Consider the following 25635-nt stretch of genomic DNA (forward strand, 5'->3'; position numbering starts at 1 on the left):
TAAATTTGGAATATAATCTGAAATGATCTTTTAAAGCCCTGTATAACTCCCTAACTTTCTCAAAACTGTCTTAATTCTGCAGTCAAAGAAATTAAAAAGTTCACAAATGGTCTAATCATCAAGAGAAAATAAAGAGGAAAACTTTTATTTCACAAAGACATTCATTTACCTGGCTTTCCAATCTATTTGACAAGCATAGACTCTAATGATATTTTTATTACTCATTGCTAATTGTGTCTTCAGTAACTTTATAAGGAAAAGGGAATTATAGCAAAGTAAAATTTGACATTGTTCATTCACCAACTGGTTTAAAAACCACTTTCTACATTTGGTAAAAGCAAATAAGAAAAATTTGGTTATATTTCTAAATTCCTCTACCTAACCAGCCAGCTGTACATCTCTGAAATCATTTTTGAAATTGTAGCTGAGGCTACACTTCTTATAAACTTCAACTTACAGAATTTTGTTACTACTTGACTATGTGAAAAATGTGGACATTAGGGGAGTCATTTTAAAAATATTTTTCAAACTCTTTAAAAATACGTAACAAAAGAATTCTTGAAGAATGAGTTAGAAATTTGGGAAAGCTGGAGTCATTGTGTATGGTTTAAGGAAGGCTAAACATTCTTTTTTTTTGTGGGTTTTTTTTTTCTTTTGGCCAGGGCTGGGTTTGAACCCACCACCTCTGGCATATGGGACTGGCGCCCTACCCCTCTGAGCCACAGGCACTGCCCGGAAGGCTAAACATTCTTAACCTTTTACGTGCTGAGTGAATTGTGATAACAATAAAGTCTTAGGTAGGAAAGAAATAAACAAGAATCTCAAAACAAAATAGGAATTCATTGTATTTCCAAGTTATAAACATATAAATAAATTACAGAGTAAATATGGATCTAAACCTGCAAACATTTTTTTGGATTTTATGTAATTTTTAGTAGATGGTTATTCTATTTGAAACTAAGAACCTTGTTAATTCATATATTCATATGAATTCTTCAATTAAATAAATAATTAAAAACACATCAGCATGAATTTTTTAACAACTGTCTTTGTGGCTATAGATAGGCTTTGATTTAAATTTTACCCTCAGGTCGGGAAAAGTGTTACTTAAGTTTTTGTAGTGCCAGTTTTGTAAAGCACAAGAAAATAAAACTACGGCTGGATAAATCTCCTCTGTCCCTAATCTAACCTCTCCAGCCCCTCCCCTGCTACACACCAATCTGATTCTGTTCCTTAATCACAGCAGCCACTTAATGTAAAACTGATTTTAGAGCCTAAACTACTTGCAAATCACTGTTGTAAGAATGTGGCTTAAAGGAGTGCACATCTGTCAACTTTTAGAGATAAAGATTTTGTTACTGTTGCTTGTTTACCTGAAATGATTAAAGAAGGCTTTTTCTGTTGTTTCAGGGCTTGAGAACAAAAGCGGGTGTTTTCTATGGCTTTTTTTTTTGTATCAAGCTAATATACAACACATGGCTTTAACACTCAGAAAGGTGAGTTTAAGGGAGGAGATTCAAGCAGAGGCAGCTTAGCTGGGAGGCGGAAGTATGTGAAATCAAACCCTTCAGCTGCCCTGCCATCTATTCTGCTAAATACATAGACAACACAACCCTGTGTCTTTTTTGTTAAGGAAAATTTCACTGTAGAAACTAGTTACATAATAAACTAGGATATTTTCTACTCATTTTAGCTACATAGTGCTGCATCAAGATACATCAAAAACTCAAAATTTTTTCTCAAATTCAATACAATCTGACCCTATCTTGGACATATTCAAGGTCACCAAAAAGTCTGGGAGATCTGTGTTTAGCTAGCACAATAGATGCTCTGCAGTTAAGTATTACACTGTGACTCTAGATTACTTGCTAGTTTAAGCATTCTATAATTATCATACTATGTCATGTGACCCTAATTGCTGAAACAATTTAAGAACATCTGAAAAATGAAAATAATTATGTCATAAATATCAAGACATGTTGCTTAAAACTAATTTTAAGTAGTAAAGTTAATAGAAGATAGTCTATGTTAGACATTGGAAACAGCATATTGTACTTTGATATGATACTATAGAATTAATCACAGGAAGGCACATATTTCCATTTTTTGAACTAAAATGAGATGGACATTTTTATTGATAGCATGGTTCCTTTTTAAGTATGCATTGAACATTATGGCTACACATGTCAGCTCCAAGTACTCACCTGCGATTACTCAAATTTAAATTCTCCACCGTTTCAAAGAAAGAGTGATACCAAACAAAGATAAAATAAGCAGAAACTAAGGATTTGACTGAGCCACAGTTGGCTTCAGCATTATAGCACCAACTGAATTGCATTTAAGGACTGTAATTAACATAAAATAACTAGTCTGAAACGTGTCCTGTGGCTCTGGGCACAACAGGCACAGTTAAGACCTTAACTCCATATTTCCTCGTCCCTTCTAAAAATCCATTTGTCAAACGTCCTCGTTTCAACCACATCATTGCTGTTCAGTTTGCTTACTTTTGGAAATCACTAAACTGTTCCCATTCCACATACACACTTCCGATACAAGGAATCCATTCCAATGGCCAGTTGAACATCAATGCATGCCTTCGAGGTATTTTTTTTTTAATCTGTAATTTTTAAAAAGGTCTCAAACACTTACGTTCAAAGCAGTAGGCATCAAATCTGCTATCAGGGGGAGGGAAGCCTGTCTGGTTCTCAAAACGATACAGGGTTCTCACCCCAAGTAGACCACCTCCACACTGGGCCCTGGCCACAGTCACAGGGTGGCGCACGCTGGCGTCCGATAACCACCCGTAATCACACTGGTCGAAGCCATTCCTCCACGCCGCCTGGAGCTCCCCCACCGTCGCCAGCCTGGCATCCCTTTGTTCACACTCTTCTTTAGCCTCCTCAAAGGTGAATTTGTTGGGAGCAGTGATGTGGAACACATCACCTAAAAAAAGAAGAAAGTGGAAAAAATCCTAAATTTTATTATTCATTCCTTTCCTGTTTTGATAAACATGGGCAGGTTAATGGGGAATATGTCATACTTTTTTCATTTCAAGGTAGCTTCTGATACCTTAAAGCAGAAATATTGCTTACTTACCTCATTATAATTATTAATTTACAATAATAAATAACACATAACTGAAAAAAGTTTCTTTTCTTTTCTTCTTTTTTTCTTTTTTTTTTGAGACCGAGTCTCACTTTGTCACCCTCAGTACAGTGCCCTGGCATCATAGCTCACAAACTCTTGGGCTCAAGTGATCCTCTTGCCTCAGCCTTTCAAGAAGCTGGGGCTAAAGGTGCCCACCACAATACCTGGCTAGTTTTAGAGAGAGAGTCTTGGTCTTACTCAGGCTGGATTTTGAACTCCTGAGCTCAAGCAATTCACTTGCCTCAGCCTCCCAGAGGGCTAGGATTATAGGCCGGAGCTACTGTGCAAAGTTTTATTCTGTGTGTGTGTGTGCGTGCGTCTGTGTACATGTGTTTGTGTGTAGGCGTGTATATTTCCACAGGCCACAGAAGCAGTAATTTGATAATAAAGTTTTATAATACATTCTTTGAAATCACTTGGTTTGTAATCCAAGCAATTATTTGGATTACTACCTAGGAAGCAGGTTTTCCCCTTAATGAAAAGTCTGTGATATACTCACTAACACGGCATGCTGGAGGGAAGAAGCCGTACTAAACTGCCAGCAACGTCATTCCACTTTGCTTATCCTAAAATCAAATAGTGATTCTCTGATCCCCCTTCTCATATACCAACAAAATGGATTAAAACTCCATTAAATCAAACGAATAAATCCGAAAACCTCCAGAAGTCTGAAGACGGGCAGGGATGAGCACAGTATGGATGCCACTTCCTGCCTTCCTGTCCCAGGCACAGGGCTGGCACGCCGGCTGAGAGGCTGTGGTCTGAGCAAGAGCACAGGGCCCAGGGCGTGTGAGGCCTACTTGAGCTCTCAGGGGGCCAAAGGGATCCTTGAAAGGAAGCCCTTTTTCTAGTTGCTTTGCCCTGAGAGGATACCTTCTGAAATCAGTCTGCCCATAGGGGTTACTTTTTTGTAATTCCCACAGGCACCATAAGTACTAGCAGGGCTGTAACTAGAGTCAGGAGACTTTTGTTTTTGCTGACTGATTAACAAGGAAAAGGCTGCACATTTACTTTGCTCATCTCCACATCCAATTAGCAGAGGGAGTATTCATTACCATTTAACATGTCACCGAGATTTCAGAATGGCTTAAATTGGAATTTTAGCTGGATAACTAACAGAACAGTTTGGGGAAATAAAGTCAATTTAAATTAAATGATGCTTTTCACATATGAGCACAAGCGGCTCAGAGACAGAGGCAGGATTAGAGAACACATAAGCAAACAGAGCAGACAGGAGGAGGGACAGGAGAAGACTCTAAATGGGTGACAGCCCATTACTGGAGCGGTTCCAGGCCCCGTCCCACCTCCCTGAGGCCGACCTCTGCCTCTGTGATAGATCAGACAGGTGGGACGCAGACTGCTCTTATGATTCCGATCTTCACCTGACTAAATCCAGATGGAACAAGAACAATTATCACACACTCTCTCTCAGTGTGTGGTAACTTCATAAAACAAGAAAAATTGGTCGGGGGAAAAATGGCCACATACTTTTGTCACTACACCTAACATTGGTGCTGAGGAAACTAGCCCAAATTTCAATAAGTGCTATTTGAAGAAGAGAAAGAAAAATTACCTTTACCTGGTTGGAAGGACTGTTCGACTGTTCTAGGTGAGAACAGGTTTTTTTTGTTCTTAATTTTCTAGTCTGGCAAATGACAGTAATATCGAATAGAAAAACACACTGTAAGAACAAGTTCCCTCTTCCTACTCCCACCGCGGCTCCCTTTCTAATAAGTTTTAAAAACAGAAGGGTCTCAGTACCAGCTACATAGAATGTATTTAATAATATTTGTTAAATGAATGTCATTTCCAAGTTGTTAAGAAATGAGGTAGTAGGCTCAGTGCCTGGAGCACAGTGGTTACAGCACCAGCCACATACACTGAAGGTGGTGGGTTCGAACCCAGCCCGGGCCTGCTAAATGACAAAGACAACTGCAACAAAAAATAGCCAGGCACTGTGGTGGGTGCCTGTAGTCCAAGCTACTTGGGAGGCTGAGGCAAGAGAATCATTTAAGCCCAAGAGTTTGAGGTTGTTGTAAGCTGTGACGCCACAGCACTCTTCTGAGGGTGACTGAGGGAGACTCTGTTTCAAAAAAAAATGAGGCACTGTCAAAAAAAGCTTTGGACTTGGTTCGAAGCAACATGGGGAAAGGCAGTCAGAGAAGCTGGGTCACCTAAGCAGCAGCATTCACCTCAGGACCTCATTGTCTGTAGGCTTGAGAGGGTACCAGCGTAAGGAGGGAAGGTGACAGGACTTTTCCCTCACAGCTGGAGCACTTGGCCTTGTTAGTACAGCTGGAAGACCAGCTTCATTGCTTCTGTGTCATGCATTTCCTCAAGATACCTCTATGTGAGGTAAAACTACCATCCTCTCAGTAACAAGTGTGGTGATCAGTCGCAGCCGGGCAGAGACGCGATCAGCTGGTCAACCCCACCCCGAGCAGCACTGTCAATCTGAGTGTTGGGGGACAACCGCTTCTCCAAGCAGGATCTCACAGCAAAGGGCTAATGAGGAAAAACGACAGCATGATTTCATGGGTAACTGGCTTCCCAGTTATAAACAGCAAACATGTTTGAGTATGAAAAGAAAGAAAGGTTTCAGTAGGTCCTGGCAGGTTAAAAAGAGAATTCCCTTATTATTAGTCGATTCAAACCTACATTTATAGGAATTTTCATGGAGAAACTTTTGTTAAATTGTATTTTTTTAATCAAAATATCAACCTCTTAATTCATTATTTGGAGTATAAATTTTCATTTTTATGCTTGATACCCACAGAATATTGATTTTACTACTTAAAATTGATTAAATTCTGTCATCCTCAAGGCCTGTTTCACGATGTAGGAATTTTTCAAACATTGCAAATAAAAATTGTAAAAAACATGCTGACAGGGACATTACCGTTAGGTTTTTGGAACTCAGATGGAGAAAAAGGAAGATTTAACAGGAATCAATTGAGTTTTACTTTAAAGTGAGGATGAAAAGAACTCATCTATTAAGATAATGTGCGGTCAGTCATCTTAGGTGGCGTAATTATTGTTTTTCTTTGGAATAACAAGAAAAAGAAAAGAAAAACATGTACTTTAATTCTGTTCCAAAAAATAATTACCTAAGACTTCCTAAATCATAATTTAGTATGAACATGCCCTTGTTCATAAAACCTAATGATGTAGTGAAGCATCTACACTCTGGACCTATCTTAGTATGTCCTTAATCTCTTATAAGTAATGCTTAATTTATATCAAATGTAATAAGTTAAATGTCCAAATTTTTGTCTTTTCTCGTGTCACCCATGTTATTAAAGCCAGGCCATCTGTACGTGGATTTGTTTCATGAAATAGTCTGGAAAACATTGTTTGAAAGACATGTGTTTCAATCAGGTAGATGAATCTCAATTGATTTACAACAAACATAACTTAGTATTAGGTTTCTGGTATGTATTAACTTGCTTAAGATATAAGCAGAGTGAGTGGTCTAGGTAACCAGACAGAATCAGAACAGGACAGGGCAAAGCAAAGTGGAGACCGGGTCAGTTGCCTCTGAGGGTTGTGTTGCGAGGGGTCAAAAGAGGGGACAGCACAGAACACCAATGAAGGAGCTAAGGCAGCAGTTTTAAGCGGAACATGGAAGGAGTTTATTGCTAGGGTGGCATCTGTGACTCAGTCGGTAAGGCGCCGGCCCCATATACTGAGGGTGGCGGGTTCAAGCCCAGCCCTGGCCAAACTGCAACCAAAAATTGGCCAGCCGTTGTGGCGGGCGCCTGTAGTCCCAGCTACTCGGGAGGCTGAGGCAAGAGAATCTCTTACGCCCAGGAGTTGGAGGTTGCTGTGAGCTGTGTGAGGCCACGGCACTCTACTGAGGGCCATGAAGTGAGACTCTGTCTCTACAAAAAAAAAAAAAAAAAAAAGCTCATTTTGCAAAAAGTCAGTCAAGGTCCAGCAGATTAAAGCAGCAGGCTTTCTCATCAATAATAATTTCCAAGTCATTCAAACTCATCTCCCACAGGAAAATGCAAATTTTAGGCTAAACGCTGACCACTTTTAACACTGAGAAAAGAAGTCAAGATGTTCACATTTTTAAAGTTTCTATTGATGTACTTTCAATTATTTAATCTTTAGTAGGGAATTATTTATGTCAAACAATACGTTCTAACCTATGGCACAGTGGCATGAAACAGGACAAAAATTAAGTCTGAGCCAGTAATGGTAATGTAAATGCAGGCTTGGTCCAAAAGTGAACAGCACCCGTGGCTCAGTGAGTAGGGCGCCAGCCCCATATACTGAGGGTGGCAGGTTCAAACCCGGCCCCGGCCAAACTGCAACAAAAAAATAGCCAGGCGTTGTGGCAGGCACCTGTAGTCCCAGCTGCTCGGGAGGCTGAGGCAGGAGGATCACCTAAGCCCAAGAGCTGGAGGTTGCTGTGAGTCCTGTGATGTCATGGCACTCTACCGAGGGCGGTAAAGTGAGACTCTGTCTCTACAAAAAAAAAAGATAAAATCTAAAATGCTAAAATGTACAGGCAAAGACAAATCATCATCCAAAAGATGGACAAAGCCAACAATAAAAAAAAAAAAAAAGATGGACAAAGGAAAAGCCATTGATCCCAGAAAACTGGGAGATGAAACGAAGCCCCTGAGTACATTCTCTTGTTTCTCTGTCACAACATGATTTAAGTGGCCCAGCTGCATAAACTCCTGCCCTGAGGGTATCTGTGGGCACCTTTTTGTATCTGACAGAAATAATAAAAGTTCCTTCTAAGTTAGTACCATCTCTAGAGTTGGGGGGAGGGGCACAGCCTTCTTTGAGAGAAAATGCCTATTGTATTAGCATAATGCAAGGTTGTATTCTGTCTCTACCCCTGGATATTTGGACCTGAGTAATCTAATGTGTTTTTAGAATCACTGAATAGTTGTCCTTCTGGAAAACAAGCATCTTTTTTATAGTTTAACAAGAAGTCTACTATCAAGTTCCGGTAGTAGCCTCATCAGAAAGGACATTGATAGGACACTTATCAAAGTCATCATTAGAACACAGCTTTGGAACATGTTTCAAAATGTTATCTACCTATGATAGAATAATTTATTTTTCTCTAATTGAATACAGTAAATAAATGTCAGGAAATGTATGAAATATCTCTTTTATATGCCAAAGGATACATTGCTTAAGGTGTATACCTGTACATTCAGATTTGTGTACATGTAAAATATAATTGAGAGCAGAGAATTTAATACACAGGATAATGTGCACATTCATATGGAAAACATATATGCAGTATCTCGAGCAGTATTTTTCCAAAATTTCAAGCTAAATGCTTGTGGCTTTGAATTATTCCTGTTGCTTCAACTTTCTAGGAATGTTCTAGAAGAAACTGGGATCTACTGTTGGTGTGAGACTTTCATGTCTGGTGATGTTCTACAAACTAAATTTGTCTTAATCGTGGAAATTAATGTCAGAAATATTACGGGAAAAAATAGTCTAATTTGACCACTAGCTACTACAAGACTCCCTGACAAATGGACCATGCCTAATCTTCTTCCACATTTCAGATTGCTAAGTGGAAAAGCTGCTTCTTGGAAGACTCAAAAGTGACAAATACTGAAACTCTAAGCAATGGTGACAATGAGAATAGATCACAACTATGGCCCAGGATGAAGGGGGGATGGGAGGGGAGAGGGGAGGTCAGACAGAGAGAGGGTGAATGGTGGGATCACACCTATGGTGCATATTGCAAGGGTACATGTCAGATCTATTAAGTATAGAGTATAAATGTCTTAACATAATAATTAAGTAAATGAGGTGAGGGATATATTAACCAGTACTATGTAAGCATTCCAAATAATATATGAAATTAGCACATTGTACCCCATAAACGCATTAATGTGTACATGATCTACCTCTTTATGGTCTAATAAAAGATAAACTAAATAAATAAAAATGACCCACAGTGCTCATAAGCTAGAGTTTCTATCCAGGAGTTGCTCAGCAAATTATTACAGAGCTTAAGTCTGGAGCAAAGCTAGGATGGGATGTTTCTCTACCATTGAACATTCCTTTTAATCACCAAGGTGAAAGGAGGAATTGATTCCAGATAATCACAAGTTCTGTCCAGACAGCAGCTGAGGGGCTGCTCTAGTGGTAGTCAAAGCTGAGACCTCACCACGGTTTTCCAGCTGAGCATATTTGCTGGGTGGTGTGATCAATGTTTATGTCTTTTCAGTTCATCTGTGCTCACAGTCCTACTATACTGATCTGCAATCATTTCTTATAAACTAATTATAATTTCCTTTGTCCATTTGGGAAAAGAACTTATTGTTTGTTTTTCATTTTCACTATGGAAGTTTAAGATCTGTAAATACTTTTATAATTCCTTTGCTATTTGGCTCAAAATAGTATGTAAGTCATGAATGTGTGCAAAAGTAGATGAGATGAGGAAGCTGGAAGGGCTTACAGAAAATGAGCTTCTAAATACCCATAGGATAAAACCACTTACAGACTATATCAAATATCAAGGTAAAACAACAATTCAACATAATTAGTAGCTTTGAAGTGTTGGACTTTTAAGTTTTTTCAAAGAAGGTCCCCAGTGTCTCTCTCTCTCTCTCTCCTTCTCCTTTTGCCAGTATCTATATCCCCAAGATCAAAGCAGTGGAGACTAATGCCCCTTATCCACTGGAACACAATTCATCAGTTTGGTTAACAGGTGACATATATTGCTATATAACCTTTTGAGGACCAATATTTGCAGATAATTTAAAAGCATGTCAATTCCCCCAAAGATTTGATTCTTTAACCTGCACAAAGGTCAGTCTTCTATTAACAGTAACAAGAAAACTCTAGGGCTGCCAAAATAACTTTATTTTAGAACCCAGAGTTAGCATTAATTAGGCTGGCAATGTTTTGATTTTGGTAGTAATGAGACTCGAAAGCTAGGTAGGCACCCTCCATATTTCTCACTTGTATTATGCTGACGTAAAGCCTAATGTGACTTAAAGCACAAAATTTGGGTTATGAAATCTTTAACTAGGTATTAGAGTTTTATCATTAGACTGTTGTGATAGTCCATTAACATTCTCTAAATCAGATTACATTCATTTGAAAATGAATCCCCTTATCTGTGAATGCATTATTACCCAGGATCTCACACGTGTCAATATAAAGAGTTTAAAGATGGAAGAAGCCTCCACTAAAATTGAAACATCTATCTGGTTTTCAGGATGTCTGAACTCATTCTTTCCCATTGACAGAACAGGAAATCTTAATTAGAGTGAGAGAGAGGTTCTACAAAATGTCTGGGTTTCTGAGTCTTCAAAATATACAAGAGATCGAACATGTTATTTGACTTGACAGGCACGGTCTGACCTCAGGTCAACACAGAAGGATCAGCCCAGTTTTTGGTTTTTCTGCCTTTTTACAGCTGGGAGGTAAATGATGACTGTATTTCCTAAGAAGCTTTTTTGATTCAGAACTCCAGGCGACCCTGACATCAAAACCTTCAAGCAAATGACTGTCACATGCTTCAAGGGGTTTGTGTCAAAATGGTTCTACTTATATAAAATGAAAGTGACTACACATAGAAAATCCCAAGGAATCCACTAAAAAACAATTAGAACTAATAAACGAGTTCAACAAGGTTGCAGGATGCAAGACCTATATCTAAAAATCAATTGTATTTCTGTACACTTGCTATAAATGATCAGAAAAAAATTTTTAAAGTTCCATTTAAGTTTGCATCAAAAAATAAGATAGTTAGGACTAAATTTAGCAGAACGGCAGAACTACAAACTATTGTTGAATTAAATTAAAGTATTTTAAACCTACAGAAACATTCCAAGTTCATGGATCAGAAGACCTAATATTTTTAAGACAGTAGTACACCCCAAATTGATCTTGAGGTTCAGAGCAATCTTCCTAATAACCTAACTGGCTTATTTGTACAAAATGGCAAGCTGATTTAAAATTTACATGGGAACTCAAAAACCCAAAATAGCTAAACTAATTTTAAAAAGAAGAGGACACATTTGGAAATGTCACACTTTCTGATTTCAAAATTTACTACAAAACAATAGCAATAAAGACAAAATGGTACTGGGATAAAGATAAACACATAGGCTAATGGAATAGAATTGAGAATCCAGAAATAAACGCATCTAAAGTTAATTGATTTTCAATGAGGTGCCAAGTCCATTGAACTGGAAAAGAATCGTCTTTTCAACAACTGGTGCTAAGGCAACTAGATATCCACATGCAAAAGAATTAATTTATAACCCTACCTCAGACTTTATATAAAAAGTAACTCAAATGGATAAAAGTAAAAGTAAAAGTTAGACATGGAGATAAATTTTCATGACCGGGGATTTGGCAATATTTTCTTAGACAAGGCACCAAAAGTACAAATAAAAGCAAAGACAGATTAAAAATTGTGAATTACGTGCTTCAAAGGGGCTATCAAGAAAGTAAAAAGGCAACTCACAGAATGGGAGAAAATATTTGCAAATCACATATCTAGAAAGGTGCTTGAACCTAGAACATGTTATACAAAGTTTTCACAACGCAATAATAAAAAGACAACCCAATTAAAAAGAGACAAAGGTTCTGAATAGACATTTCTCTAAACAAGACATATACATGACCAGACAGCACACAAAAGCATGCTGAGCATCATCAGCCATCAGTGGAACACAAATGAGAGGCAGAGAGATGCTCCTTCACTGCTGGTGGGGTGGTTAGAACACAAAAAATGAGATGATAGCAAGGTGGGCAGGAACATGGAAGGATCAGGACCCTCATACAGGCTGACGAGAGGGCCAAACGGGTAGCCACATTGAAAAGCAGCCTAGAATGCTTCAAAAAGTCAAAAATAAAGTTAGAATTTGACCCAACAATTTCAATCATTGTAATCCAATCAGCAATGCAACCATCACTCAAAAAAAAAAAGACGACTTGTATGCGAGAAATCCAAATCCGATTGGGGAGTTCTGAGACCACTTCACATCTTGCTGGCTTGCAAGACTGCCTGGTGCTCTTTGGTGGCCTGGGAATTTACTGAAGTGGAAAAGAAGGAGAGGCACATTTAATCACTTCACCTCCCTCTGCCTCAGTTTCCTTATCTGCAATAGCAAGGGTTTCTTTTTAAAAGGACTGACAAGGTTTTCATAAGATTTTAGTTAAATAATAATGTAACCAGACAATAAATATTCTTCTCCCTTATTCTACTCATGAGGCTACATCACAGTCCATTCCAGAGGTGCTGCCGTCACACTGTGCTGACCATTTAAACACTTGGAGCAGCTCCAAGTAAGGTGTGTTAATCTCCAAAGCCCACGTAAGACGCCACAGCTACTACCATGATATAGGATTCTGTGAGCTCTACAGAGGATACCTAAAAAGTTTTCAGTATCTCCTAGCGCCAACCTTAACTAATGTAAAGTGATTTTGATTTGGAATCAATATTTTAATTATCTGCTGAACCACGGTTTGCAAAAAGCAATTCCAGATGACATGGGGCTTTTTAAGCAAATAAGCCCAGTTAGGATACAAATCACCAATTCTTTTTTTTTTTTTCTTTTGTAGAGACAGAGTCTCACTGTACCACCCTCGGGTAGAGTGCCGTGGCGTCACATGGCTCACAGCAACCTCCAACTCTTGGGCTTACGCAATTCTCTTGCCTCAGCCTCCCGAGCAGCTGGGACTACAGGCCCCCGCCACAACGCCCGGCTATTTTTTTGTTGCAGTTTGACCGGGGCTGGGCTCGAACCCGCCACCCTCGGCATATGGGGCCAGGGCCCTACTCACTGAGCCACAGGCGCCGCCCCACAAATCACCAATTCTTAAATATCCCCCATCAGTGAAGTATTCTATAGATTACATATTGTAAATTCTATTAAAATTAAAAGAGGAGAAACCACATGATTTCTAGATTTGATACTTGATTTGGGTCCAATCAAAGCTTCTAAAAAGGTAGCATTAAGCCCTGCTCTAAGATCTATTTAATGATGTTCAGGCCTTCAGCCAAATTTCTAGCTTTTCGTATCTAAAGGATCTCCTAAGATAACAAAAAGGAAAAATTATTTTTGGTTCTAGGTGAGGCACAAGGATGATATGGAGGTTATTAAATAAATTATAGAGGGGTTAAAGCTATCCTGGATTTTGACACCAAGAAGCAGTAGAAGAAAATACCTTGTAATTGGTGAATAGGTACAAGGGAACCAATCCCAGAGAGGGCAATTTGCTGGGAAGAAGGGATCAGAAAGCAAGAAAGGGAAATTACTGAGAGACCGGAAAGGAATATCACTGGGAAGGAATTATTTTTAAGGACACCAAAGAAAAGAGAGGAGAAATTCAAAGAGGAAAATTAGCCTCATGATAATTCAACAATGACTAAAAAAACAAAAATTCCTAGTGACCTAGTGAATTTGAACAACGCAAAGCAGTTTTCCAAATGTTACAGAAATGGAGAGCTGCAGGTGGAAGGCAGTTTCCAAAAGAGACAAAGGTTGAACAAATACTGTCATTATCACCTGGTATATCTTGGGGTAACTGTTATGTGTCCATGACCGAAATAGGCCCTTATTTACAGTTGGGAGAGAGATGTTTATAGTCTTATCTCTACTAGGAGCTTGTGATAACTTTGCAGAAATAAAATTAATTGATAACATTTTATATTTGATTAGCACAAAGCAACCAGGAAACACTGAACCACCAAAATATGCGGAACCATCTCTAAGTAAAGTAGACAATGAGTCAAGAAGTCTCAGGATGAGCCAGGATAGTCAAAGACGGAATCCATAAACCAGCACGTTTTCAAGCACAGGACAGATCAGAATGTTGGGAAGATGATGGGCGTGTGTTCTCTGAGAGGAACAGAGCAGAGTGTAGGCGAGCCTGGCAGGGCGCAGGTGTGTGTGTTTATGTTGGAGAATGAGGAAAATGAGGTGCAACAGGTGATGGTAGACTGGGTTGGAGGGGCTTTGAAGCCCTTGCAGAGTATGTGCTTACGGATGAAGCCAACAACAAACACAGCAAACAAGCTGAGTGGCAGAGTTACATGGCCACGGGTTCAATTGCTTTAGTGACTGTAAAACAGGTCCCCTTGAATAATGACTGTTAAGGGACCAGGAGCTCTTCATGACAATTAAAACAAGAGATGAAACACAACAATTTTTACAAATGAGAAATATAAGTATGAAATTCAAAAGAGACTTCTGGGGCTAGACATGACCAACTAGAAATCAACACTGTCATTTTTCATGTATTTATTCTTTTTGTGTTCTTTGTGCCCCATTCATAACCAAAGACATTTGGCTTATAATTTACATACAACTGGACAAAAATGAAATAAACATAATAGGGAAACTAAAGCAATGAAAATGCAGGAAGCAAGAAGAACAGTGATGAGTGCTGGAGAAGTGAGAAGCTGTCCGAGGAGCAAGTGTAAGCCCTGGTGAGTAGGGTGGGCACTGGGAGTTTGGATAGAAGTTCCTTCCTTCATTTATTTATTCAACACCTCTGGAGTACCTACCATGTCTAAGGACATATTAGGGACATAAAAATGAATTTGTATAATTCCTTTTCTCCCAGAATCCACAGTCTAGTAGGAGAGAGAAAAGTGTAAGCAGATACTGGCAGGAGGTAACTGTATCATATACTTAACGATTCAGAGACAGTAAAGGTGAGAAAGGGCAAATAGGACTTAGGGAGGGGATAAGAGATGAAGGAGAAATTCACAGCACGCCTGTCAGAGGGCTGGGGCGCTTGTGTGAAAGCCAGGGAATTGGAACAGTCGGCTAGTAGTTACCCCAAGTTAAAGCCACATGGCGGGGCCACACAGAAAACTCAGGCCATAAGAGGATGAGATGTAGCCCCCCAAAGTTGCCCACGTCAGAAGGGCCAGGAGCACCTGGACCAATCATTTCTCAGGTCTGGGGACAAGACTGGAAGTACTGACTCATCCGCAAGGGAACCAAATGGGTCAACCATGAAAGAAGGCAGCCAGGCTTCACCTGCCACCCTCGCATTTATCTGCAGGGAGAATTAAACGCCTAGAAAAGAGAAACTTTTCATACAAGTGCCTTCAACCGTAATGATACCAAAGGGTCAATCTATTAATTTCAAACAATTGAAGATTACTAAAAAGTGGAAGTCGGATTTTTTTTGTTTGTTTTGTTTTGTTTTCTGAAATATTTATGTTGTACTCAATTTTTTCCCCAACCCACTCTTATCTATCTTATTTAGGAATTATTTCTTGCTATAGCTATAACTGGACACACATCCTTCCTGATAAACTGCTGGTTTTCAGCATAGGAATACGGTAACTCACAATGCTCTTTGGAAGTACTTAAATCATCCAGAGAAACAATAACCACATTTGATTCAGGAAGATAATGTTCTAATCAGAGAATAAATTTATTTCAAACAATTGAGGAGGGATATCGTAGGAAGCATTATATTTTGTCATGGTGTCATTTTTAATTCAAGCATTAAACTATTTATCATATTCAAAATGACCCTTCTTTATAAAGGGCCCATTCCCAGTCCTCCTCTATTTCTAAGTACCATGGCTCAAATAAACGTTTGATATAGCATTGTATTTGTATCTCAGACCAGATCGATTTCAAAGAAATCTCTAGAGAAGAAGTGACTCTTGAGAGTCTATAAAATATATAAGATATTCATTGTCAGAAAAGTTTTTCTTATATTGAACTTAGTTTAGACTTTGGATTTTAACTCCTTTCTTCTTGTTATGAATTCAGTGGAAAAAAAAATACTCTCCTAAGCTATATAACATGAGCCATTATTGATTAAGCACTTACTTTGTGCCACTCACGGTGATAAAAGTTTTACATGTTGTTTCATTCAATCTTCATGCCATAATTTAAAAGTATTCTTATTGTTCCCATTTCTTAGAAGAAACTGAGGTTAGCGAAGGAAAGACTTGCTCAGGATCTCACAACTAGCAAATGACAGAAGTGGGACTCTGTTCAGGTCCTTCCTCTTACTCATGAGGAACTGAGACTCCCAAGAGTCCTCTCTCAGCATGGTCTTTACCATTCCTAAATAATTCCAGTCCTTAACTAATTTGCTAATCCACATAAGCATCTCAATGCTACCTTCAAACTCTCTCAACATTTTCCAAATCTGCCTTACCAAGAAATATTAAATTTCCTAATAAGGAATATTTTATGTATCTAATTCCTAGATTTTTATTTTAAAACCTGAATTCCATTAATTTCTTAATGACAGTGTTCTATTACTGAATCATGTCTACTAGGCCATCAGACTTTCTACTCCATGTCTAAGAAGACAAGTTGACATTGAAATGGTTACTAGAGGATGTAGCTAAAGTAATTGCTCTTTTATACCTACCAGCTTAGAATCGAATATTCTATTAAATGTTTATTGAATATACATTACTGTTATAATCACCACAACAGAAAAAGAACCTGATTTATTTTTTCCTCGAACTTGGCAGGATTTAACTTAATGTAATTGTTTAAATTTTATAGAAAGACAAACATGACGTTATAACACAAGAAAGGAAAAGAAAATAAAACAGGTTGACGTGATCAACTGAACATCTTTGCACAATCAATAATTAAATTAAAACAGAAAATTAATTGCCTTTTTGAATAGGGTTTCATTTTATACTTAATGGATTTTTTATTAGATTATCTGGAATACATGACTTCTGATCTAAAGTGATGCATCTTGGCTGATAACTCCTGGGTATAGGCTCCATCACAGGCATTCTGAGTACAGAATTTGTACTGCTAATTTGTACTGCTCCCAGCATCTCTCGTCCACACACACTTGGTTCCCCAAAAGACAATGAAATATAGAGGTAGGAACTATTAGGCTCGTGAATATGGCAATGTCTCTTATGAAGAATTTTGGTTTGCCTTCAAATAATCTTTTATCAACGTGGCAATTGAAATACCAGATGTAATTTTATGTCAGCTTCCCAAAAGAATTTTTACCAATTCACAGATTAGCCGATGGTCTTTACTTCAAAGAGAAGACATTATTTCAATAAATAAATGAGAAAAAATGTACAAGAATAATCTTGGGATCTTCCTCTCACATCATCAGCTGTGAAAGTTCTTTTTAACTTCTATCTCACTTCAATTTCAAGACAAGAGAGAAAAAAGCAGTGTCCAAAGATTTGCTAATTATTCCGAGGGCCAAGAAACAAGGAGGAAACAATTTCCAGAACAATGTCATTGTCAACATGCTGCCTGGGCTCCAATTTGTCAAGTTCCCTCTATGAAGTGAATAAAAGCCTCATTACTTTGCTGACACAAATTTCAGCCAGTGCTTGAATTAGTATTTTTACTGATTCCTTGATCTTTCTCGTCCAATGTTTACATTCTAAAACTAAAAAGTTCAAATTTTACTGATTTGGTATAAAAAACAGAATTAAAGTTATGCTGTAGTCCACATTACAAGTATCCAGTCATCAAATATGTAGAACATTTATCCCAAGTAACTTTGTCAAATACAATTGAGTTACAGTGGGGCAAAAACACATAATGTTTGCTGTAGAGATGACCACACTGATGGAGGTGGAAAGGGACTTCTGCAAGACTAATACATCCTTCCTCATTGCAGACCATGCACGTATCATCAAATGACAGAGCCCGATTCCCCAACACTGATAGGACACTCTGAACAGACCTAGGGGCCAGCTCGCAATGGGTGCAGTGTGGCTAGCAGACCCCTGGCGGGACTCCTACACCAGACCTGTCAAACTTGCTTCAAACAGCTCTTGCAGATGGCCTGGGACTTCTGGAACTTCTGCAGAAGCCTCCTTTGGAATTGAAAAAATTCTCTTGAAGCTGGGGACCGTATAGCTGTAGAGAGTAAGAAACTAGAAGCTCTATCTAGGTAAACGGAGGAACAGACACATGGGGGGTGAGTAGAACTTATGCCCTCTAGGTGGTGGCATCATGCGTGCACAGCCTCTCTATCCATTAGGGAGATGGCTTGAGACGCTTATTCATATTTGGATCAGGCTATGGATTTGTACCTTAAAACCCTCTCTCTTCTGTAAAGATCTTTTAGGTTAGTTAGATCTTTCACACACTTTGTCAAAAACTATCACTAGTTGAGCTCCAGGATTACCGGCATTCCAAATATTTTTATGACTGTTCCTCTTAGAGATATTATTCAAAATTAGAACAACCATGACACAAATTTCCACCTTAGCAACAATATAATTTATTTCCTAGGACCAGATTCCCCCCTTACTAACCATTTTCCTATTTTATTTTAAAAAAAAACAATTAAAATAAAGGGAAGAGGAAAGCTCTAGTTTTGGGGGGTTTTTTGTTTTTGTTTTGCAGTTTTTGGCCAGGGCTGGTTGTGAACCCACCACCTCCAGCATATGGGGCCAGCACCCTACTCCTTTGAGCTACAGGCTCTGCCCAAAAAGCTCTAGTGTGTTTGTGTGTGTGTGGTGTGTGTATCAACCATAGCTTGGATGTCACATGTTTTTCCTTTGTCTCTATACAAAAATGAAAGTAGTTAGCATATGAAGTGTAGAAGACGGAGCACCAGGCTTATACCATGGTCATTGGTTCTTGAGGGAGGCCCTGAGAATGGGGCAATCTCCTGGCCGGCATGGAGATGTTTTCCGGCATGGAGATGTTTTGCAGCCTGGAGACAAGGCCTCAAGCAGCTAAGTACTCTAACGAGATAAGATCAAGCGCTTGTTAGGAAGCAGGTGTTGATCCTTGAACATTTGGGGTGCATCGGGGTGGAGTCGAGCTGGTGGGGAAAGAGCACATAGCGATCCTTAAGCAGGTATGGGCACTCCCTACACCTGTGGTATATCATTTCAATAAAAGGCCATGGCGGAGGTTACTCGAGGCTCTCCTGAACCTATGGGGAGTCCACCTCTTGCAAACTTGTACTTACAATCCGTGTACCAGCTATTTCTTGCACACGGTGACAGTGTGCCATAATGGCACTGACAAGGATGACGACAATGAAGTTCTAGTTCAGATAATACATTTACCAATCTTAAATGATAGTAATAAAAGTATTGTTTAGATGCAAGAAAACCACACCTAAGCACCCTTCTTGAAAGCAGGTCTTTCTATTCAAATTTAGTCAAGACAGTAAAAAAAAATATAAGCTGCTTATATTCTAGCTTTCAGGCTCTGTGGTTATTTATTCAATTCAGAGAATCATAGAACCAGAGAATTTTAATGCTGGAAGAAACCATAAAAATTACCTGGTCTAATCCCCTCATTCTACATAAAAAAACTATCATTATTTTTATGTGTACCCAGGCCAAATGAAAAAGTATAATTCAATTTAATGCTACTACTTATACACTTAGGCTTCTACGATTCCTGTAACACAAATGAAAATCCATTTCAAAAGTCACAGAAACTTCTATTTCATGCGCCCTTATAATAAAACTTCATCGTGCCTTTTAGATAATGTTGTCACTATTGAACTCAAGCCAGGGCTACCTGTTAGCGGCTTCAGATCCCTGACACCAGAGAAGTACCTATCACCCAGGAGGCGTTTTTTATGTGGACTGGTAATCCATTTAACGTGTTGGTTGCTCGGTTGGTTGAAGAAATGAATGATTTCTCCTAAGTGTACCAGAGGAAAAGAAACTTAAAAATCCCTGCTGGGCTAGTTTACAGAGTTATTTAGTAGAACTTTGGGATGTTTATCAACACTTGGATTCCCTGCGGTTTGTCAACACAGGATTTCTACCTGAAGTTCTCCCCAGAATAGGTTCCGCCCTTACAGCTTTCTATTCTTAATGCTCTAAAAGTGCATTGGAAACAACCCAAGAGCAGCACGATGAGGAGAAACCCTGCCATTAACCAGAGCCGTTTCTAACCTGCTTCACCGCGTACACACGCCCCCTTCTCTTTCCACTTTAATTTAAGCTTATTTTATCACAAAATCATACAGTCATTTAACAAAACGCTGCTGTTTGGAGTCTAACCAAGCACGAAGACGTGCTCTATTCCAATGCACGCCGCCTTTCCTCGGTTTTCTTGCTTCTAATTAAGCTACAGAAGCTTAAACAGCTTACCATCCAGATGATCCACGTAGCAATACACATCGTACGTTTCCTGAGGAGAGCGGAACCCGTAGGTCCTGACTCCTTCCTTCCCCATCATATCTCCATAACAGCCTTCTCTGGGAGTCCGGATGGGATACCTGAGGAGATAAACGGCTCGTAAGTGGCACTTTCTTCTCACAGCCAAATTAACGAGTTAAGCCTGTGGTCCCACACCTCTCACCTAACGGTCTGATCAGATAGCCAGCCTGCGTCACACTGCTCAAAGCCATCTTCATAGGCGGCTAAGAGCTGCTCTGGGGTGGCTATCACTGCCCCGATGTCCAAACAAGCCTTCTGAGCCGCCTCAAAATTCAGGGTGTACCTGCTGGTGGCCGCCCTGTAGTGAAACACAACCCCTGCAAAGACAACAGGAAGCAGTTACTGGCAGAGTCACAAAAGTTCTCACTGGAGCAATGCACCAAAGTAATTGGTAACATGTTAAAAACATCATGATGATTATTTTTACTTTATGTGGAATTATGCAAAATCATGTTGATTTTAAGATCTCCACATATGTCCTTCTGCTTCCTTAGAAAGTTTCCTAGCCAGGGATTTTCTGTTAAGGTGTACACAATTCAAGAAAGACATTTAAATCACTAAATCCCAAGTGATGGACAATTGTCTTAATTACAGGCAGTTTTCAGGGGACCATGGAAATACCCAAAGGGAGTAGGCTCTGCTAAAAGTATAAAAAGTTAAGGGGCCCTTAACTTCTTAACTAAAAAGTTAAGATCAACTTCTGCTTCATAATTTTACCCAGGACCAACTCAATAGACTGGTCTCACGAAAATATTCACTAATGTCATTTCTCCAAATACAAAACATTAAGATATTTACTTTCAGACACAATATGCCAGGATGGAAAGACACTAGACTTAAGTCTGAGTAAGAAGACTGTGCCAATCCCTAATTTGTTCCTTGCTTATATAAATGTCAAGCACTCTGAGCCTTAATTTCCTCCTCTGTGAAGGAGAACTAATATTGCTTACATTATTTGATTGGTGTGAAGATCAATTTAGGTAAAGATTTCACAAGGCTGGGAAGGCTACCACATGCTGCCTAAATGTGTAGCATATTGACTACTGACCTGAGTAACTCTGGGTCTCCCTTATCACAGATACAGTGTATCATTTTTATACAAAGAAATGCTAAAATAATGTCCTCCAGACTCCCCTGGCAGAAGCTCATAATACTTTCCTCAAATTTCATTCTGTTGTATTTTAGGGATTGTATAAGCTAATAGTTTTGAGCTGCATCCGAGGGCTCAAGGAATTGTCCCAAGACAAGGAAAGAACAAGTGAGGGGGTGGAGCTTTGGATTCTCTCTTCCCATTTCAACAAGAGAGGCTCCATCTTTAGCTAGAGTAAATATGGTGACTCATTTCTACAAGACACCAAAGTGGATCAAAATAATGTGCCAGGTAAGTCACTGAACAATAGAAATTGAGGCAGCTGGGTCTTATAAATGATATTTTTTATTCAGAGCCATATATCACTTAAGAACACTTCTACCCACCCACCCCCATCCACCCCGGTATTTGGAATGAATTGTGGTTTCCAAGACACATGCCACTCTCCTCTTATTCCTGGTAATTTCCTGAATTTCCTGGGATTGACAATAGTCTATATTCAGCAGCTCGGCTTCTAGGTATAAGACTGCTTCCTACACGTCCACCCTTGTATCGTCTCTGTCTTCCAAGACGAATGTGTGACAGTACAGTAACCCTAGGGAGCAGACCAGCTAACTCACGGATAAGTACCCTTCATCAGAGCCAATTGAAAAAGACCTGCACAGACACGTGTAGATGCAATGACAACTCAGCCATTTCTGTTCTTTCATGACTCAAAGAGAAGTCTTTGCAAAAAAGTAAAATAAAATGTAGTAAAATAAAATGGCAATGTGTACCTTCTATAGAACCTCTCTAAAATTGCCAGAAAGTATACCTGGTGTGGTCTGGAAAGCATAAGAGATAGCTTAAAATGATCACTGAGGCCTAAGCAAGAATGTGAATGGTTTTAGATAAGTTTTGTGTTGCTCAAAGCTTCAAATAGTCTTCTTGGTAATTACAAATCTTCCACGTCCACAGAAGATTGGCAGAAACGGGGCACGAAGGGGCCTCCTCGACCAAGGCAGGGGACTTCAATCAGTATAAATATCTGCCATTGCTGGAATAATTTGAAGACCCCATGGAGCTAAGGAGATTAAGTGGAGGATTTTCATTGTTTCAGAGGGGCAAGGGGCAAATCTATTGCTAATTCTTTAATGATGAAAAATGGTAAGAAGTTGTTAAACTGGTCTGGGGATTTAAAAAAAAGTGATAGATAAACAAAAGAGAGAAAGAAATCACAGTAGTACAATTTGAGGCTAGCAAAATAAATGATAAGGTTAGAAGAGTTCAGGAGATTTATTGGATGCCTAGACATCATAAAAATAGACTTATAGAAGGAAGCAATAGCATGCAAATGTAAAAGTGTGCTCAGACAGTGAATTTGTTGCATCTGAAATTCAAAGTATTTCCTTTTGGCTACACAAGAAAGAGTTTTAATAAAACCCTTTATATATTTTTCTGAAAGGTAAATATTTTATAGGGAAATGGAGTGTTGGAAGAAAATCTGTTCCATCATGTCTGGGTCTTAGAATTTTGCTTAATAACTTGCCAAAATATTATGCTTCCAAGAGCTATGGCATTATGTGTGTACCCAATTAAAGCAATTTTTCTTTGCTTTGTCTCCTAACTTAAATTCAAATGACATATAAATCACCACTGAAAGGAGGGTAAAACTAAAATGTCTCATTGCAAGACTTAATGGATAACAACTAGTGTATTAACCTTTAAAAACCTTACTAAGTTCTTGTGATCCACTGCAAATATTTATTGAGTCTTAGCCTTTTTTGAATACACTGTGAAATGTATCCTAGTTTTTACCAAGCACAATATTTCTTCAAAGTTATTTCTTAAAGCAAACTCAATGATTTTAATAATCATACTAAAAGCATGAGAAAAAAGGGGGAAAGGTTTTACGTGTGTATGTATGTATGTATATATGTGTAAAATATGTTTCTATATGTGTATACACATATAAGACAAAAAACAAAATGAAAATATTACAATCAGAGGCTAGGAAAATAAATGATCAGGTTAGAAGAGCCTTTACAGTCTTGAAAAATAATCATTGCTAAGTCTCAACACTGAGGAAGGGTCATTGAACTATGTACTCTGTCATGAGGTAGTCAGTATTTTCAGTATATTATACTTTACGTCATGAAATCAATGTAGTTGGCAGAAGATTACCTGCCTTGACCTCCAAACAACCAACACCTTTAATGAAAGGCAGAGATTATTGGACTGATGGATATTTTTTTTCCTTGTCCAAGCCACGAACAGTTACTCTTGCAGGCGTCCTCAAACTTTTTAAACAGGGGACCAATTCACTGTCCCTCAGACCGTTGGAGAGCCGGATTATAGTTTAAAAAAAAAAACTATGAACAAATTCCTATGCACACTGCACATACAAATGGGAACAAATACAATCACACTGCCTCATGTGGCCCGCAGGCCGCAGTTTGAGGACCCCTGCTTGAGTACCATTTCACAGCACTTCTGAACCATTTAGCATATGATACCACTTTCTCGTGTATTCTAAAAGCCTTACCATCCATGGTCAGTGACACGGAATCTTGCGTGTCTTCGATCCCATACATGACATCGCAGCGGTACAGGCCTGCGTCACTGGCACGCAGTTTGACCATGGTGAGGGAGGCATCACCGACGTCCTCGGGGTGTGTGGGCACCGACACCCTCCCTTTGTAGCCCTGACCAATCTTGATATTCCCATTTTGGGCCACAAGGACAGTCGTCTCCTTTAAATCTTTCCCACTTTTGTCCACTTCCATCTTAGACCACTTGATTCGGAGAAATTCGCTGGTGTTGGAGCTGGGTGGCAAAGTAGGCAAGGTTGAAAAATGACAAGGCAGGCTGACTTTTCCAGAGAGGACACCCCGAATAGGTGGGCTTTTTTCCATGTTGCCTAGAGGAAAGAGACAATAGCAGATTAACAGTCCTAAAAAATCAACATGGACTCTACTAAATATGTGAATGAGTAAGAAACTTTTATAATGGTCTGGTTACATCTGCAATATGTGAAATCATTAGAATGATTTTATGTAAAGAGACAAGTAGATAATTTCAATGCTGTTTTATAACAAAGACTGGGTGGAATTAATGATGTTTCTTTTTAGGTCTTAAAATATGGTGTTCATTTCAAAATATTTGTAACTTAGTTTTTAACATTAACATAATAAGCAATAAAAGAAGTCAAGTAGAAAAAGAAAAGCGACCAAAGGCAAAGGATGAGGTGGGCTAGAATCAGACTTTTCCAGAGAGGATGCCCTTAGCAGGTAAGTGTTTTTCTGGGTCTGAGTTGGAAAGACTGTGCCAATGTCGGGGGGGAGTATTTGAAAGGTGAAAACACCTACAGGTCAGAAGACAAAAAAAAGTTTTAAAGATAATGACCAAATAACCTTAGAAAGAGTGCAAATAAAATGCAAAGGGGAAGTGAGAATTTTTTAAAAAGTACTTCAAAGGACTGGTGCCAGGGGAAGCCTAACATGTAAAGGACCCTCTTAGGTCTCCTGTTTGAACCAAAGGCCTTCACCATAATGACAAATTCAGCTACAATCATTTTGCAGGGAAATATCCTCTCTCAATTATATGCTGAGGGGAACGCTGGCTTCTGGTCACCTAACCCTCCTACAGTATTGACCTGCAGGATGTCTTTAAACTTCGAATGATGAAGAATACATTGACTATAATGGAACACCATTACATACAAAAGAACACGTTCTTTTTCCTCTTTCAGGAATCCATCTCCCCACTCCTGACCTTCCTACTTTCTAGCCTCTATGATTAAGCCACACAACGTGTTGGTAATACAGGAAATTGTCATTAATGCACAAGCAACACTCACTTCATGAAACTATAGTTAACAAGTTAATAGTAGTCTCTTGGTGAAGTGAAATAATGATTTTTAATTAACAGAATAGTGTGTATCTAACACTTACTGATTGTGTTAGGGGCCAAAAATATTGGTAACGTATATCTCAATATGGACATGTATCAGAAATGGTACAGATACCACTGTGACATTGACATCAGATAGATCTCTTCATCAGTGACAGAGACGCAGGTAACAATGGAGATAAGTCATTTTGCAAATTGTAGGAAAGGATTACAGAGATTATAAGAAAAATGCTCTACTGAGAGATTGAAATTTTAATTTTTTTTTTTTTTGGCTTTTGTATTTTATTTCGTTGCTTGTTTTTTTTTTATTTTTTTTTTTATTGTTGGGGATTCATTGAGGGTACAATAAGCCAGGTTACACTGATTGCAATTGTTAGGTAAAGTC

At 38.8% G+C, this 25635-nt stretch overlaps 1 protein-coding gene across 3 annotated transcripts in view; it reads right to left on the reverse strand.

Annotated features, from left to right (window-relative positions):
• VCAN (versican) overlaps positions 1-25635 on the reverse strand; it is a 117666-nt gene that overhangs the window by 74528 nt on the left and 17503 nt on the right. For all 3 annotated transcript variants that reach the window (XM_053587119.1, XM_053587130.1, XM_053587110.1), the window contains exons 3-6: positions 23884-24258; positions 20412-20586; positions 20201-20328; positions 2650-2943 (exon numbers count right to left, since the gene is read on the reverse strand). In XM_053587119.1, the coding sequence (XP_053443094.1) occupies positions 2650-2943; positions 20201-20328; positions 20412-20586; positions 23884-24258 (972 nt within the window). The remainder of the gene's footprint in view (positions 1-2649; positions 2944-20200; positions 20329-20411; positions 20587-23883; positions 24259-25635) is intronic.

The sequence above is a fragment of the Nycticebus coucang genome, chromosome 1 (genome assembly GCF_027406575.1).
Source record: "Nycticebus coucang isolate mNycCou1 chromosome 1, mNycCou1.pri, whole genome shotgun sequence".
NCBI lineage: Eukaryota > Metazoa > Chordata > Mammalia > Primates > Lorisidae > Nycticebus > Nycticebus coucang.